This window comes from Salmo trutta, chromosome 3, assembly GCF_901001165.1.
Source record: "Salmo trutta chromosome 3, fSalTru1.1, whole genome shotgun sequence".
In the NCBI taxonomy this organism is placed as follows: Eukaryota; Metazoa; Chordata; class Actinopteri; order Salmoniformes; family Salmonidae; genus Salmo; species Salmo trutta.
In genome coordinates, this window is record NC_042959.1 from 54,932,792 (window position 1) to 54,951,419 (window position 18,628).

The window sequence follows — 18,628 nt, forward strand, 5'->3', positions numbered from 1 at the left end:
TGAGCACCCAGGGTTAGAGGCTGGTAGGGGCAGGGCACAGGGAGTGGGTGGAATGTGTATGTCTGCTGTGCTCAAAGGGTTTTGATCCCTCCCCCCCATCACATCCATCGTCCCACACACACTTCCACAGCTTTGATGAGGAGTGGGCTGCATCTCTGTGTGTGTGTGTTGGGGGGGTGGAGACAGGAAGAGTGTGTAAGTGTGTCTGTTTCGCGTAAAGATCTGAGACTTCTGGGCACAGCGGAAGTGTGTCACTACAGCTAACCCTGCTCAGCATGGACTCCATTACCACAGGGATGGGGAGACTCAGTGGAGAGAGAGATACCTGAATAGAATATGAGAGAGAGAGAAAGAGAGAGAGAGAGAGAGAGAGAGAGAGAGAGAGAGAGAGAGAGAGAGAGAGAGAGAGAGAGAGAGAGAGAGAGAGAGAGAGAATTGTGAAAGAGGGAAGGGGTACAGTACAGGCCCTCATATCAAATGGGATAGGGCTACAGGGGCTCAGTCAAACCTCAACAGGTGCTCACGCTCCCCCTTCACTCAAACATGCAGGACAGATATAAAACATTGGATTCAAACGGCTTCCATTTTCACTCAGACATAAAACAAATGCCCTTTTACTTGGAACGATTTTAAAAGAACTTGTCAATTATTATCATAACAATTTCCTAATAACTCTAAAAACATGCTCAGCCCCCAAATAGAAAATAAATGTAATATTGTAAGTAGTCAAACACACACATACAAATTCCAAATTCTCATAAAAAGTGGCAATATGACTAGGCTACACAGGATTTGCCTTCACCAGACCACAATATAACCAGACCGCTTCTGGTGCTCTAAGCCACATATTTACATTATTTGCCTACCAATAAAGATAACTTTTTTTAAAGCAAATATTATGTATTTTATTACAATTAAATGTGTTTAAGTTCTACCAAAAAAAGAAATTGACCAAAAATGTCATCCAAACATTTAGATGCAATTTTAAAAAGAAAAACGTTCAGAAAATAGACTAATCCTGATAAAAATGTATTTATGCTTGATGAAAAACGATTCCTTTAAGAATATTTTTCTACCAAAGAATAAAAGGCCTGACAGGGTAGAATATGGTAGGCCCGCGCTGCCTAATAAATAGGCTAATTATTTCAGAATGCTCCTTGATTTCATATCAATAAAGCGTTCAATGTCTTATATGAATCAATTTCGAATTTCACCTATTGCTTCAAATTTTGCCTTTTCTTTCAAGTTTTTTAATCATTCAAATATGCACACTACAAAGACATGACTTTGTAACTACTGCCTATTGATTCATTGTCTCGTCTGTTAAATTTGAGCAGCCTTCACAGTGGGTGCAAAGGCGTCTAAAACTTTCTCGACATTTAGGCTATCCTAAACGAACATGTTAATGTCCTTTAAGCACACTGCAAATGTTGGAAACGGGAGGTGTTACTTTAACTAACAATTGCTCCATCAGTTATCGAAAGCGTCGGCGCAGGGGAGTTTGTTTTGTTAATTGCTTGTCTTAATCCTAATTACAGTTTTGGGTGGAGCAGACTTGGGCGCGGAAAGAAGGGGTAGGCTACTTTGTATGGAAACTGTAGACTACTACAGACTCACCTCGACAATTTCATAGAATACACGCACTACAAAGAGAAACGATCGGACCTAGGCCAGCAGCGCCTGAGTTTGGAAATTGGGATAAGGATATCTTCCAGCGCTCCGCGGCAGGAGCTCCATAGCGCGGACAGGTAAAAGAGCTTGCACCCCCGCTTTTCGATAAACAACATTGAATAGCTTACATGTATTTGCGTCGTTGTTTAGTGTAGGCTAAAAGTTAGTCTTGAATTAAGACATTAGAGCAGCCGACATTATCACGTTGTCGCATTTCATTCACATTCTTCTACCTTAGGTTATTGGCATGTTGTGTATGTAGCCTATAGGCTAGGGATAGGCTATATAACCTGTCGCCATAAGAAACATTGCATCCTAATTTAATGTTAAGCAGGCTAATTGCTTAATAGTAGGCCTACAGATAAGCTACTCCGCAACACAACCTAACAATATATTTTTACAAATATTCAGTAGTTTTGCTAAATTCAATCATTTTCTGAAAATACTTGTCCCTTTTGTTGCAACTCTGAGTCTATATTAGGCTACTGATATTTAAAATAAAATAAAAACACAATTGTGTGGTCATTCAGTTAAGAATGCGATAAGGAATTGAATGAGTCGCATTAAATGACCCTGCTATGAATCGAAAGTGATTGCATAGTATACATGACTGGAAGTGAGGTTTTTTTGCGTAGCCTACAGTTCAGTCCTTTTACATTCTTTAACCCGACAAAGAATCGGATAACAAACCGATCTTTTGACGAGTTGACCTGTTAGCCCCGTTTCGCTTCTTATCCGACAGTCTCGTCTTGCACCGGTTATTCATTGTCCTGATTCGATCTTTACACCATGGCGTTCGCTAAACTGGCAAATGTGCCCGACCAGGCATTTGACAGTTTTTAACAGTTGAACACCCGCTGCGCAACGCTTTGCTTGCTGTCACGGGCACCGGGGTATGGTACACACGCGTCTCGGTCCATTAGCCTCTATCTGTCCTGTGTAACACATACCACAACCTGACAACTACGTAAACATTGTTTTTTAAGTACAGCTGTCGTGGGCGGTAGTTGGGCTATAGCGAAGGCCCTAGGATCATATGTCCTATTGTTTTATGATTCGTTGCCCACTCTGCTCATAGGTGTATAAAACTTAAAAAAACATGGTGTGGTTTACATATGCTTATCAATGCTATCATACAAATGTCAGTAATTCGACATTTGTCCGATGACGCAGTCGCGTTGGAAGGTTGTGTTATCACAAAGTGCTGTGCTCATCATTGTGTGTGCAGTAGGCTTATGACTTCCCTCACATTGCCGAAAAAAAGAGGCATGTGATTCTGGTTGTGACTGAGCGCACGTTTCGGGTTGTTTACGGGAATGCACTGTGAACCTCGGTAAACATTTACCTGCGGAAAAGGTCTGCGAGCAGAAATAGGTTTCTCTATTTGGTGGTTGAAAGTTTCATTTATAGTTTCTCGAGTTGAGTCCGTTTTGCCAGGGTATCAGTCACACACCCGTTTCTCTCTGTGAAAAACAAGAGAATCTCAGTCATGTTACTTACACTATTGTCATTGTACACTATAGTTCAGTCTTTTTGAGCTAATGCAAAATTAAGATTTCATAAGTCTAATATTTGGGAAATGTGGATTTGAGTTATGAAGCAAACGTTGTAGCATTTTTATTACAGGAAGTGAAGTCATTACATCATTTGACGTTAGTGCCAGGCCAGCTCTGCTCTATCACAATCTGGAATCCAGTGTTTGATGGGCTAACTCCCACTCCCCCCTCTTTCCTTGCCTCATTGTCAGCAGTGTCTCAATGCCACTGGCCCCTGTTTCACTCTTAATGAAAAGTACAATGTAATCAGTGGCATGTGCCAAATAGACCATGATTAGCTCTTCCTCTGGGTTAAGGAGGGTGACTGTCTGGTGGTGGTATTGATCGTAACACACAAGTGTTCGCCGTGTGGACAGCCCCTCCAGATGGCTGAGGGGGGAGAGTGTGTGTGTGTGTGTGTGTGTGTGTGTGTAGCTGCGGTGGATTGGCAAGATTAGGAGAGCTACTGCAATGCCCCAACCCCACCCTGCTCTACGCTGTAGGGGGGCTCGACCTGACACATGCCACGCGTCCACACACAGGTCCCTCAGCCCAAACGGGATAATGGCTAGGTCTAACCGCCCTACTTCAATGGCTCCTCCATTGAGGGTCTAACTCTTTCTAGAACAACACCCAAATCCACTGTGCCTCCTGTGCGCGCACACACACTTTTTGAGGAAAGTTCAAGCAGATACAAGCTTCGTTTGGCGCACACACACACACACACACACACACACACACCACAGGAAATGGTCAATAACAATCTTCTTGCTATGATCTTGTGAGAGGCATCCTGTAGACCGGAATTAAAACATATTGTGACAAAGGGGAGAAAATCAGTGACATTCCAGATCAACTCTCAAGATAAGATCCACTGCTGTTGTGGGGAACGTTTTGGGAAGTTTGAGACGGTTTGAATATCACACACAATGTGAATAACAGTCAGGGCGTTTGAATGAGAAATGGACAGTGTAGCCAGTACTTCTCTTCTTGTGACAAGCAGAACATGAAAAGCAGGACCGTTAAGCTGTATCTGCTATGAAGTCAATAAAGTTTGCCGCTTTTTGCCTCTTGTCTCAGAGGGAACCAGGAATTTGGAATGGCTGCTAATCTCACCTGTGGTTTATCCACCCCCACCCATTCCACCCGCTCTCGTCCTCACCGCCTTTCTCTTCTTTCTTTTCATAATCCCTACCTCCTTCTGATGTGTTGGCACCACAATTATGCTGTGTGTGTGTGTGTGTTATACTCTTAGCCCTGATAGGAGCCCTCTGTAAAACTAACAGAGACAGGAGGTCCCCATGCCCTTCTTTGTGTGGCCCTCTTCCTCCCTCCCTCTCTCCTCCAGGCATGCAGGCCACATTAAATACCCTCCTCGGCCTGCGCATAAACAAAAAGAGCCATTTGAATTTGACTTCAGAGCAGAGGGACCCCTCCCTATCCCCCCAGCCTCAGGCCTGCCTGCGCCCCCTCCTTCCTTTACAGTTTAAGCAGAGAGAGGGATGAGGAGAGGGGAAAGGGATCAGGAGAGCCTACTGGGCCCAGATTGTTCCCAGCCAACAAGCGGGTAGGGTTGGACCACATGTGACTTTCAAAAGGGAAAAGATGTTATTTTCGCTCTCGTTTTTTGTTTAGTTGAAATCTTAACTTGTTTTTCTGGAGGGAGGGAGAGGTTTTTTTCGGTAGGGTTTGGTCGCTACAGAGCATGATCATGTAGACCAGCTGGGGTGCAGATCGTGTGTGTTTGGGGCCGGTGGGTCGTCTGTTGGCAGGAAGGAGTAGGCAGCGAGTGATGTGGTCAACTCTGTCACCAGTGGGAGGGGAGGAAGAGGGGGGGATTGAAGACCCGGTTCTGTCTTTCTCTCCCTCCCTGCCCTCCTCCCCTGCCTCATGTTTTATTTTCTTCATTATCATTCATTAGCCCTCGCTCCACTCCGCCCCACTCAAGACTAATGTCAATCAAGAGAGAGAGGGAGAGTAGGGGATTTCCAGTTGAATTCCAGGACATGGTTGCTTGCTTAGAGTGGGCTTTGCTATGAGGATCTGATATACAGACCACGGATAGAGGAATAGATGGAGGAGGAGAGACAGTGTTTAGTGTTGTATTTAACCAGGGGCAGCAAGCCCTGGTCCTTTTATGCCTAAGTTTATTATCAGAGGTGGAGAGAGAGGGAGTGTGTTGGTGAGACTGAGCCATGAGGTCAGTTCAGTGTCGCCCTCTAGAGGGTGTGTATCTGTGTGTGTAAGAGGAAAGTCCGTCCGCGGTTCTGTGCTGGGTAAACAGTATAGGGGCATTGAGTCACTGTCACAGGATGTCCTCCTTCTACAGGAAGACTCATAAACAACCCCCCCCCCAATCTATGTGTGTTTGTGGGGTTGTTGACATATAACAGTTGCACCGTTACACAACAAGCACCTATGTTGAGGAAATATGTTTTTGAGACTTTGATTTGGAACTGGCAACCTTTTCTAATGTATTAAAGTTTTTCGAAGACTGCAGGAGAATGTTTGAATTTATGTTAAGGTGTGTGATGGTACTTTTATGTGCCAATTGATATTGTTGTGTGTTTGTTTTTGTGTGGAGCAGCAAGAGCTCAGGTGAAAGCGCCTGCTATTTCCATAGAGCATTGTGTGTGTTTGCCACTGCTACCCTGAATGAGCTGCAAGCTATCGTGTTCCTCATGGTGGTGGGCGGTCCTTGAGAGGGGGAGTGGAGACCGAATGAGGGAGGGACCACTGAGTGAATCAACATCTCCCTCACTTGTCGAGGGGCAGTCAGTTAAACAGAAGGCACTCACTGGAGCAGACACACACACACACACACACACACGCTCACACACAGCACTCACACTCTGGAATAGTGCTTGGATCAGAGGGGGAGAGGGTGAACTGCACCTGTCCCACGTGCGCACACAAACACACAAACACACTCACCCAGGTGATAGATCATTCGGCCCTATGTGTGGCTGGGACCAAAGCTTCTCGGTGAGTACGCTACTGAGCTCTAGTCAATGGAGGAACAGTCTTGTAGAATAAAAAAAAAAAAAAAAGTATTATTATTTTGGTATTTTCACTTTATTTTAAGGAAACATTTATTCCAATTTTTCCTAAATTATATTATTAGTTGAGGATTTTAATTTAAAGTTGTTGTGTATTAAATTTGTTTTGCTTGTAATAAGAATCGTACAAAGACTTTTCTAAGTGAATCCAGTGACAACAAATATGAAGGTTTATTTTATGACTTATGTAAGTCATAAGGTATTCTCTTTGTTTGTCTGGCCACTCCATTATGCAGTGGGTTTGTTAAACTTTCAATATATTGTTGAATAGAATATTTAAATGCAATCGTATTGAGATTGTTTGAATTCTAAATTGTTTAAAGCTTATTGCAGTTTGTGTGCACTTCAGCAGAATTATTTTAATTATTACAATTCTAAAATTGTCATTGGTTATAGCTTGCTTAAATTTAAACTTGTATTTTCAAAGTTTGTTTTTAAACTATATCAGTAGTGTTTATCGAATATTTGAACAGAAGTGTGTGTGTGTGTGTGGGGGGGGGGGGGGGGGGGGGTTGAATAAATCAGTTGCTTTTGGCCAGGTTCTCAGTTTCAATATCAGTTTTGCACAGCTGTCATAGAAAGACGTCTTTATTAACAGGAACAGATTTTGACTAGTGTTTGATATTATATTTAAATCCCTTTAAAGGATATTCATGAAATCAATGTCCAATAAATAATATTAATAAATATGAAATAGTTTGGAAGGGTCTACTCTAAATTGAAACGGAATATCCTAGTTTGTTGTATGTATTTGAGGTATTTGGGATATTGTTTGTCGTACAGCTTGTTTTAAAGAAATGTTGGAGAAGCGATTTGTTCTGTTACTCTTCCGGAAGTTCAATAATTACACTAGTCTCCTAGGAACCTGTTTTGTTGGCTTGAGTGAATGTTGTTGAGTATAGGGTCATGTTGAATTTGGTCAAGGTTTGGGGAATTTTGTCAAGGTTTTAGTTGTGATTTAGTTTTGGAGATTGTTGGAGGATAGAGTAGATTTCTGGTGTGGGTTATGGTAAGTTTTTCCTGAATTATATGTGAGGGACGGCGTATAAGGTTGCATTTCAGTCTGTGACATACGATCATTTATTCTACGTACAATGTTTTTTTTGTGTGTGTATGTGAGAGAGATGGTCTTGGGTGGGGAGCGTTTGATGTTTGCTCATGTGGCCCCCCCCAAATGGAAAAGTTTGGCGCTCCCTCCCGACTGTCCCACACACACTTGGGGATGATTTGCCGGTTCCGCTACTCTGCTTCCAATTTTAGCTCCATTCAGACCCAGACAGGACTTCCTTCCCTTGTTTGTGACTTTTTCCACCCTGGGGATATAGAGGGATAGGGACAGTGAGAGAGCATAAGGAAGAGGGGGATTAAGAGACTGATGTTGACAGTTTGACAAGGAGGGAGAATGAAGAAGGGTAGGCTAGATAGAAGTAGAGTTGGACAGAGTGGGAGAAGGGTACAGAGGGAATGAAGAGGGTAAGGGAGGGTAGAGAGACCGAGGGGTAGCATGGCTGGCCCTGACCTTATGCCAGTTTACATAGCCCACGGAAAGGACTCACAGCTTGGCTGCCATTGACCAATGACTTGTGCAGATTGTGCAGATTGGTCAGCCTATCTGTCTTGCCCTGAGACACTAGCCAGATCAGCATACAGTATATAACACATACATACTCTTGGGTCACAACTCATCTGTAATAAAACATTCATAGACTTTTCACTCTGGATTCAATACGTTTAAAAAAAAAAAAAAAAGTAACTTATTTGAATAGAGTTGATGGTTTCCTGTGATTGAGTGTTTCCCTCTAAGTAGAGAGTAGTGGGGCTCAGACTGTCCTGGGCTAGAGGCTAGTGGGGTCGGTCGACAGTGGCTCTTGTTCCCACAGAGAGAGCACAGACACTGTCTGCTTAGTCAGCCAGTCTCAAAGGAACTCGCCACTCACTGACTCATACTGGATAATAACGCTCCCTCTCTCTTTTTTTTCTCCCCCTTGTCTTTCTTTCTGTTCTCTTTATCTCATCTCTCCCCTTCTAATTTTTTTTCCTTTCTCCTTCTTCTCTTTGTCTGTTTTCTCTTGATCTTTTTTTCTCACTCGCTCTCCCTTTTATCGGTTTTCCTTTCCCTCTCTCAGGCTACCTCTCATAGCTCGGCCATGTTGACTACTGAGGGGGCCCACACTGTAGAGCACGACGTCGTCAAAATGGACACAGAACCCCATAGGGACACGGAAACTCAGATGGACACAGGATCCAAAATGGCCACCGACACAGACTCTAAGATGGAGGAGGCGGACATGATGAAGTGGACGGAGGCAGAGTTTGAGAAGTGTACCTACATCGTCAAGGATACTCTGCGGGAGGCAGGAACAGAGAGCGAGGGGTTAACGAGAGCAGAGGCCTCGCTGCCTCGTAACCTGGCCTTCAAACAACTAGCGGATTCCAAAGAGGTAGGAGGACACACAGATATATACACACACTGTCTGTAAACCCATATGCCCCACCAAACTCGCATGACTACACTGTAGGTAATATATGACAGCAGGAGAAATCTCAGCCAGGGGAAATTGTGGTGAGGAGGGTGTCTCATTGTAAAAGATCGCACACTGGAGCACGGCAACAACCTGTATGTGTTGTAGGAGTGGTGTGTAAGCCCAGTGTGGAGGGGAATTCTCTCTGAGGTGTGATGCAGGTTGCTACAGAGCCGTGAGAAATGAGCTCCCACCCATCCGTGAAGAGTCATTAATCATACTTAGCCCTGCTGTTGACGGGAGCTTCAACACATCCCGATAACCATTTTCCATACCTGTGTCTGTGTGCGTCTATCCCTCTGTTCTTCAACTTTGTCGCGCTGTCTTTTCTATCCCCCAGAGGGCGCACTAGTCAGTCCTACACTAGATCAGACCCAGCTCTCCCTACATGCATACCTACCTGTCCACCTCTGTCCAAATATCACCTTCTTCACAACCCGAACTGATCCCCAGTCTGACCGTTGAACACTGTAGAATAAGTGTGAGGGGTCATGAGATTAGGTGGGGGAGCGTGTTGCGTTTTGTGGTTTTAACCTGATCAAGACCGCATGATTTGGTTGCAATGAATAGATTTTCTCGTCATTGCTCATCTGTTTCTTATCACCCTGTGTGAGAATGAGTTTCCCACCACATTTGTTTACGACCTGATACGGTATCAGTCAATATTTATCACCTTCACAGAAGGAACCACTAAGATTAATAGAGGAAAATGAGAGGATGTGGAAAGAATATAGCATTACCAGTGATCAAAGGACATTGACTTAGTCATTTAGAGACCATTGTAAAGTCTGTTAATAAGTTATCCTCAAAACACCCCTAATCTTGAGACGTGGTCTAGCCCTGGGGTGGAAATGGGAAGGGGGATTTCCCAATCCTTTAGGGGGTGGGGGGGGTGTTTGTGTAGGATATGCATTAAGGGGAAAGGGTGTGTGTGCGTGCGAGTGTAGACTGTGTAGGGGGTTTGATGAATACATCAGTTTATCATGATTAGGAGAAGCTGAACGTCTAGGTTTGATAATCCTTCAGACGGATGCACTTCCTTGCTCTTCCTCCCTCCCATTTCAAGATTTTTTTCTTCTATTGTTAATGTCAATTGTTTTGAAAGGAACAAAAGCGCTTCAATATCAGGTGTGGATATCCTTCTCCTTTAATGTGAACAGTCTATTGAGATAAGGAGTTGTTTTGATGTGGTAGGGTGTGTTGTGTGGTTAGGAGAGTGGGTGTCGTAAGGGGTGTCAGAGGGAGTGGTCCTGTGGTCAATTAGAAAGGAACAGCGAAGGCGAGAAGGGGGAGATGCTTTGTGTCATAACCTGGGTGAGATGGAGGAAACTCTTTCCCTCAGGGTGTCTAACTCTTCCTGTTGGCACTGGATAAGGGTTAGGTGTGTTTGCCTATGTTCACACACTTAAAACACACACAGCATATGTGGCTTGAGGAAAAAGTGCGACAGTCCATTTCCGCAGATTTTTCTAGTACAGAGTAGTAATTACACACACACACACACACACACACACACAGAGAGGAGGCTGCCGTGTTTGTTGATTTGATCATGATGGGTTCTTCCGGCCGTCTTCATGTGAAGACTGTGACCTCCTGGCAGGATGTGATAACGTAAATCCTCTAACCACAGAACACACACACACTCCAACTAATGGTCTTTATCTCTGTCCTGTAGGTGATTGGAGTGGCCAGCAGAGAGTACATCCCCAAAGGAACACGCTTCGGCCCCCTGGTGGGTCAGGTTTACACTGCAGACAGCGTCCCCAAAGACGCCAACAGGAAGTACTTCTGGAGGGTGAGTGGCTTTCCCTCCTGTCCACTAACACACACAGCGAGCGCTTCACTTTCAGTAAAAGACAGCCACAGAGGAAGAAAAACAATCATAGGTCATTTCCTGTTCCACTGACTGACTTAGTGTGACGTCACGGCCAGGGTCTCTGCATTCTGAAGAAGTTTGTGTGTGGAGACAGAAGGGGTTTTCTCTCTAATCATTCTGAGACTAAGGCTCTCCACTGTGTGTGTGTGTGTGGTACATCCTGTGTGTGTGCAGTTTTTATACACATACTTGTCTCACACACACACCCTCAACACCTATTTCATCATGATACATTTGCTGGGTGAAGCCTGCTGTTCAATAGTGGTTGTCTGATCAGTAAGTGCGGCAGCTAGTACAGTAAGAACTGTAGTGGAACGGAGGAGGAATATGACAATTTTACACTGTACACAGGAACGGTGCTTCAGTGTCACTTCCAGGAACGATGACAATGTAGCACTGGTACACCCCCCCCCCCCCCCCCCACACACACACACACACACACACACACACACAGGCACTCACCTAGATTCAACAACATCCCAAAGCAATGTGTTCTATTCATGTCCCTTGCTCAGGCAAGCCACAACAACAGAGTCTCTCTCACTCTCTCTCGATGATGTTGATGACCACAATCAGATAGGAGAGAGAGTGGTCTATGAGTGGAGAGAAGGGGAAACATTTAGAATGAGTGTCGGTGACATTGTCGGCGTGACGTATTCTCTGACTCAACTCTTTTGGACGTGTATAAGAGAGGAGAGGCTCCTACTCTCTCGCCATCTGTCTGATAACTGACTATAAGGTCTGGAGTGTGGGGGGGAGAGATTTAACGAGTCTACACTTTAATGATATTACACTCACGCTGCTGAAAATATGATTGTCAACATATTTAGTCGTTACTCAGCACAGTTTTTCTTGAGCGTTCTAAACTTGCCATTGAGACTTCCTTGCCCGTTAACCTTTGACCATTTCCTTACTCTCCATCCCCTCAGATCTACTCGGAGGGCGACTTCCACCACTTTGTGGACGGCCTGGACGAGGAGCGTTCTAACTGGATGCGCTACGTCAACCCGGCCCACTCGGCGGGGGAGCAGAACCTGGCGGCGTGCCAGAATGGCACGAACATCTACTTCTACACGGTGAGGGCCATCCCCCCTGGCACCGAGCTGCTGGTGTGGTACTGCCCAGAGTTCGCTCACCGCCTCCACTACCCGCCCTCTGGAGAGCTCATGATGCAGAAACTCAGTAAGACCTATCATATGAAACCTTATTACATAGATGTTATACCATAGTAATAACACTGTAAACTGTAAGCTATATATTGATGATCATATACTGTATGCAATGCTTTATTACATAGTAATAACACTGTAAACGAAGTTATATAATGATAATCATATACTGTATGCAATGCTTTATTACATAGTAATAACACTGTAAACGAAGTTATATAATGATAATCATATACTGTATGCAATGCTTTATTACATAGTAATAACACTATCCTTGGAAGTATAGTGCACTATTGGTGTTATGTTGAATATCTTTCTATGGTCATCTTGAGTGTGTGTGTTATTTTATTTAGCACCTACCTGCTCAGTGTTGGTGTGTGTCGTGAGAGTGTATATTAGCCTGACAGTGTTTCTGAGGGGAGCCACGTCTCCTTCCTCTCTGAACATCAGCCTGGCATTAACACACAGCCCCTCGTCCTTTCATCTCTGTCAGCGCCACCATTGGATGTGTGGGGCCACTCTGGTCATAAATAAAGTGAATCAGCTAAAGGCAAATATGAATAAGTGTGTGAGGAAGCAAAAAAAAAGAGTGAGCCAGACAGAGTAGGGATGGAAGGAAGGAGCCAGCATTCTGCCTCCAGGTGTAGTAGGTAGTGACTACAGTTCCCCGGGAGATGCACATCTCCTGGGGCAGAGAGACACAGGGGCCTGGGCCCCCTCATGGTACTGGCCCCTCTGGCTCCTACTCGTTCTCTATGGCCCCTGTAATTAAACCACCCCACTACCGCAGGGGCCCCTGTTGACCTGGGAATGACATCATACTACTCACCTCTCTCTTTCTGTTTTTCTTCTCTCTGTCTCGGTCCATCTCTCTCCCTGTGTCTTTCTCCATTAACCCAGTCATAATAGAACCAGACGTGTGTGTTGGTTATGTGTGAGTCAGCAGAACTGGCTGGTCTGAAATGACTGAACTGGAGCTCTTCTCGCTCTCCCTCTTTGTGTGACAGCTGTTTTTTTTTTCTCCATATTTGAGAGTGTGTGTGTGACAATCAATGACAATAAGTTTTGCACAGACATATGGCACCTGTTAGCATTTCCTGTTCTAAATGTGTGTTCATTCAAACGCATACTATCCTACTCACACCCCCTCTCCCTTGCATGCAAGCACACACATACCCGTAGAGACATTTCATTCCAACACACTCACACTTTTAATCTCAAAAGTGTGTGTGCGCACACGTCCTCCTGTGCGTGCGTGTTTGTGTGTGTGACGTGCTGACGGCTCCTTGGCATTCTCCCTAATTTATTTGGCACTTTAAAAGTGGAGAGACAGGGAAGAGAGGAGAGGAAGAAAAGCGTCTCCTCTATTGACTACTTGAACTTCCTGGCGGCGGGACCGTGCTGACAGATTGATATCTCCAAGATGGCCACCCTGTTTGTTTTCTGTAAGAAAGGAGGGGAAAGAGAGGAGGGTTGGGAGTGGTGTTATCTGAGGGGGAGGACACTGATAACCTCTGTGTTTACACACTGCCGCTGTAGTGGTGTGGGGGTCACTGTGTGTGTTGGTTGAAAGTCTGTCGAGTAATTCTGAGTGCTGGAAAGCTTAATGTATATACACGTTAGTGGACACATATACAGATTCGTGACCCTCTAGTAAAAGTTCAATGGGTAGTAAATGGATGGGATTATTGACGTCGGCTCTAAATCCCGACTCTGATGGAGGTTTAACAGGTGAGGATGTGCTAACCGACATGCAGAGGCTTTTAGCGTGTGTAGCCTGGAAGCGACAAAGGCCTCTTTGTCAGGAAGTGTGTGTGTGTGTGTGTGTGTGTGTGTGTGTGAGAGAGTCAGGAGGAGAGGGCAGGTTAAGGCCAAACTTTGGAGAGGAAACTTTCAATCAGCCCTGCCCCCATTTGGATTTTATCTTGATTTTTATCTGCCCCCAGACCTCCTCCTCTACACACACACACACACACCCTGCCCAGAGGCAGCTGTCACGCCTCACTTCCTGTCTTTTAGCCCCCCATGATCGTTCGTCAAATCTGTCGCTCTAATTGGACCACTGGGTTACTGTGTTCCTAACCCCTCCTCCCCCCTCACACACTCTACAGCTGAAAGACCATTATTTCTCCTAAGCTAAAGACATGTCTAGATAAGTTTTTCTTCCTGTGGGCACTTTAAAATGCTCCTGACTCCAAGTCAAAGGGAAACGTGGTCTTCAGTCAGAGGGAGAACAGTGTGTCTGACCTCTCTCTCTCTCCCTCTACAGAGCAGTCTCTGCTGGAAGCCAAGCAGCAGGCCAGTGAGGAGCATGTCAGCAGCAGCTCTCCAGTCAAGATAGAACACAGTGTCTCCTCCATCCTCAGGGGCCCCACCACCTCCAGCAAGAGGGAGCCCAGCCGGCCACTGGCCACGCGACCCCGCTGTGCTGACAGCCCCGAGCGACCCCTGTACCCCCGTGCCCTCTACCCCCCATTCTGCCCCCACCCTCATCTAACGGAAGAGTTCCTGAGTCTTAAGACCAGCCCGGTACAGTTTGGTTACACAACAATCAGATCACCAGGCAACCAGTCGTTGGCGACCCCAAGTCCGTCGGCGCGGAGCAGTCCGGAGAGTAGCCCCCACGGTAGCCCCGCAGCTCCCCAACCCACACCCCCATCCTCCTCTTTCTACCCCCGAGGTTTGGGTCCCTTCCCAGGCTACTCTCCGCCAACCGCCCCCCTTTCCTCGCCCTTCTACCCTCCCGGCCCCCACTACTCCCGCTACATGCTACCCCACCACTACCCACTACCTGGGGGTGGGGTGCCCGCTGTCGGGGGCATGTTTCCAAGAATGTACCCGCTCTTCAGCAGCCTGCTGCCCCACCACATGCCCCTGCTGCCTGGGGAGGCGAGTAGAAGGTTCTTACTGCCTGACTCCTCCCACCCCTCCTCATTCTCCACCCACAGGGACTTCCTCCTCTCCGCCCCCACCAGTGCCTTCTCGGCCGCCACCACCCTCAAGGACAAGGCCGGCCCCCACTACCCCAATCACCCCTACCCTGGCCATGCTCATCCTCACCCACACGGGCACCCCCACGCCCCCACCAGCGGCTCCCCTACAGCGGGCACGGCGGCCCCTAGCGAGCGTGTGCCCACCAAGCCTACCTCAGCCCTGCTGGGCAGTGCCAGCGGCCGGCAAGAGGAGGAGGCCATGAACCTGAGCAAGATGAAGCGTGGTGGTGGCTCAACAGGCTACAAGACCCTGCCTTACCCACTCAAGAAGCAGAACGGCAAGATCAAGTACGAGTGTAACGTCTGCAGCAAGACCTTCGGCCAGCTCTCTAACCTCAAGGTGAGACTGGAGACATTCTGTTCGCTCCCTTCATTGCATCCAGACTACTTTGTGTTCCCTTGCATTGAACCGAACTGACGTATCATTGTGTCCTTGCTGTGTTTAGGTGCACTTGCGTGTCCACAGCGGTGAGCGACCCTTCAAGTGTTCGACCTGCAGTAAGGGCTTCACCCAGCTGGCCCACCTGCAGAAACACTTCCTGGTGCACACTGGAGAGAAGCCCCATGAGTGCTCGGTAAAGACCACCACCAATTCTATGCTAGCCGCTAAGTTAGCCGCTCTGTTAAGCTAGCTAGCTGCAGCATATACATAAGCAACGCTGAACTCCCTCCTCTAACCCTTCACTTTTCCTCTTTCCCCCAGGTGTGTCATAAGCGCTTCAGCAGCACCAGCAACCTAAAGACCCACCTGCGCCTCCACTCGGGTGAGAAGCCCTACTCGTGCAAGCTTTGCCCTGCCAAGTTCACCCAGTTTGTCCACCTCAAGCTGCACAAGCGCCTTCACTCCCGCGAGCGGCCACACAAGTGCCCCCACTGTCACCGCCACTACATTCACCTGTGCAGCCTGCGGCTACACCTGAAGGGCTACTGCCTGGCTGCCGTCACCTCCTCAGGTGGCCCCACCCCCAGCCCCTCCACCCAGGAAGAGCTGCAGCACATCAACGAGGAGATTGAGCGCTTCGACATGAGCGACCACGCTGAGAGGCTGGACCAGCTCCAGGGAGGGGTTGAGGTCGAGGCTGTCCTGGAGAAGCAGGTCCTGGGGATGCTGTGGAGGGAGATGGACCTCAAGACCTCCGGCTACCACCACCACAAGGGCGGCGCAAGCGAACTCCAGTCTACAGGTTGCGGCCTGTACAATTCAGTCAATGAGACGTCGGTTATCAAACTGCGCCGAAGCAGTCCGCTTCTTCCCTCCAACGTCACGATCAAGCAGGAGTCAGAGGAACAGGCTTGAGCTCACCTTTTGAAGGACGTTGAGTCAGACTGTGGCTCTGAGAACTTGGTTAGAAGGAGCAACGAGTGTAAATATATTTTTGATGGTTGTAGCGACTGGGGTATTCAAACTTTCAGGGACTTCTGTACTCAGGGCTCCAAGAAACACTGTACCCAGACTACTAAACTGTTCCACTGTGTCCTACACTTAAGACAGGACAATCATCCACCCTGGATTTCATATCATTATTGTTATTACTATTTGTCTCTTTTCAAATGTTATTTTTGTTCAATTTATTATATAACCTCCTTAATTTATTATGCAATTCTTTTGTCTTCAAAAAGCAATATGTGGAAGTGATGTTTACAATGACCAGGTAATTCATTGTAATTTGCTGTTTGTTTTTTCTGGTTTTGATTTCACTCTGGGGCCATTTCTTTGTAGATACTTTCTCTCTCTGCCTGTATCTGTCCTGTGTGACCTGTTGAGAAGCAGGGGTGCCCACTTCACATTTTTTTATTTTATTTAAACAATATAGCAGGTTAAAAAGGGTCAAAGGTTGCAACTTTGTTTTGCCAAAGGTGAACACGAACTGTTGATTAGAAAGAAAAGGTGTTGCTTGACCTTCTGACCCTTCCAGCAAGCTTCCCTAAGTCCACGCTCATCCTGAGCTCTACAGAAAAGGGCTTTTTTTTGTGTGTATATTTTCAACAACAGTTACCTCAGTGTGTGTGTGTATGCCTGTGAGCAGGAGTGTGTTGAGTATGTGTGTCTGTCCGTTCAGAGGGAAGCTGAAGGCGAGTGTGTTTCTATTTATTGCTTTTGCTACTTGAAGAAACCAAAATGAACTGGAGTGCAGCTCCATATGATCCAAAGTGCAGAAAAGTCTGTTCAATATGTAGCATATAAAGACTGTCTGGGAATCCCCCCCCACAGTCCAAGGGAACTTCAAAACACTGTCAATAGCAAAAGGAGACAAAGTAAACCTTCTCAAATGGGATTTGTCAGATTCGAGGTGAGTAACCAAAGTTTACTTGGCTTTAGTTTCAAACACACCAAAAAGAAGAAACTTTTTAAAGAATCGAAAAGAAGACCAAGAGTACTGTTTGTCTGTGAAGTGTTAGCTCTTTAGCTGTGGTTTTGTAGTTTTTGTTTTTTGTTTTGAGAAAAATGTATCCCCCTTCTCATTTTTAAATGGCACAGACCAAAGCACCTCGGCCTTCTTATGCACTGGCCCCTCCCCTTTATGACTTAATTTCTGTGCTTGCTCCTCCCACTATTCAATATGATTGGACTGTTATAATGGCTTTAAGACTACATATGGTTTGTCTCCATAGCAACTGACCCCATGCCGGTGACCTGGAAGCAGTTGCACATCAGTCCCCATCCCCTCGCTTTCTTCTTTCTCTTTTTTTTTTCCTCTCTTCCTCCAACCCTGAAGTATGACCAAAGCGTCCCCTTTCATCTTTAGCCCTAGAGGAGAGGAATTGAAAAAATACTGTCTCTGTTTACATACTGGTTTACATAGTTATTTATGTGCAAAATGTAAATTTAAGATAAATGTCCACAGTTCTAATCTGACTCTTTTTGTGAGTTTTTATTTGCCTCCTGTTTTGGGTATTGTGCTTTAGGAGAAGTAGCTAGCAGACATTAGGGTCTCAGTATTCTATGGCTTCTTGTAGATCATGTTGCTTCCACCTCTGATGTAGCCCCAGATCAGTGATCATGGAGGAAAGGATAGAAGGAGAGGTAGCTAGTTAAAACTAACGAGACACCACTTTTGCCTCGGACAATATGAGGCATCATCAAAGTGGTAAGCATATGCCTTTTGGTTTAGATCAAGACACTGGAAGAATTTCCAAGGGATGGAATGAATGGAGAATAGTGTATTTAGAGAGGCAAACCTTTCATTGACCTCAACACAAGATTTCTATGAATGTTCTAGTCATGCATGTATGGTCGGTATGTAGTAAAGAGGACTGAAGGTTTGTCCATTTTCTTTTATGTGCCGTGATAAACTAAAAGAGAGGAAAAGGAAATGGGAGTACATTTGGAACACATCCCCCTACCCCACGGCAATAGTAACTGTGGTCGGTCTTTTATCCTCAGTTTATCCTGCACCATTTCCTCATGAGCGTCTGCTCATTGAAAAAGTGAATAATTCAGTACAGACTGCAGGCTCTGTACAATCAAACCCACAGTGTAGTATACAGGGCGGCATAACATACCTGTTTTCCTCATGGTCAAGTAAAACAGGTTTTGGGCAGTGTAAAAATACTAGACATCACCTTACTCTGGTTTCAGAGTAAGACACGTACAGGTAACTGCCAAAATAAAGGAAACACCAACATAAAGTGCTTAAGGGGTTGAGTGGACCTAAACCATAACAGATCCGCTAGAACCCTCATTTACTTGTTTCCTTTATTTTGGCAGTTGCCTGTATGTAGACCTACAAGGCACAATCATGAACAAGCTCTATTATAATGTAAAAGTTAAGCTAGCTAGCACAGCTGAGCTATTCATGTTT

The 18,628-nt window shown here is 45.9% G+C and overlaps 1 protein-coding gene across 2 annotated transcripts; it reads left to right on the forward strand.

Annotated features, from left to right (window-relative positions):
- The first annotated feature begins 1,366 nt into the window (after nt 1-1,366).
- Nucleotides 1,367-17,682, forward strand: LOC115179277 (PR domain zinc finger protein 1). 2 transcript variants are annotated; one of them, XM_029740665.1, is made up of 7 exons: nt 1,367-1,748; nt 8,392-8,706; nt 10,463-10,582; nt 11,593-11,845; nt 14,102-15,165; nt 15,272-15,400; nt 15,529-17,682. In XM_029740665.1, exons 2-7 carry the CDS (start codon nt 8,413-8,415, stop codon nt 16,120-16,122), a joined length of 2,454 nt encoding a protein of 817 aa, XP_029596525.1. In that variant the 5' UTR covers nt 1,367-1,748; nt 8,392-8,412; the 3' UTR covers nt 16,123-17,682. The 2 variants fall into 2 exon arrangements, with proteins under 2 accessions (XP_029596525.1, XP_029596518.1); XM_029740658.1 differs by lacking the exon at nt 1,367-1,748 and adding an exon at nt 5,911-6,191.
- The last annotated feature ends 946 nt before the right edge of the window (nt 17,683-18,628 follow it).

Coding starts and splice junctions, on each gene's coding strand:
- LOC115179277 (XM_029740658.1), top strand. CDS start 5,928: ATGAGGGAGGGACCACTGAGTGAATCAACATCTCCCTCACTTGTCGAG. Junction 6,192..8,391: donor GCTGGGACCAAAGCTTCTCG/GTGAGTACGCTA, acceptor TCCCTCTCTCAG/GCTACCTCTCATAGCTCGGC. Junction 15,166..15,271: donor GCCAGCTCTCTAACCTCAAG/GTGAGACTGGAG, acceptor TGCTGTGTTTAG/GTGCACTTGCGTGTCCACAG.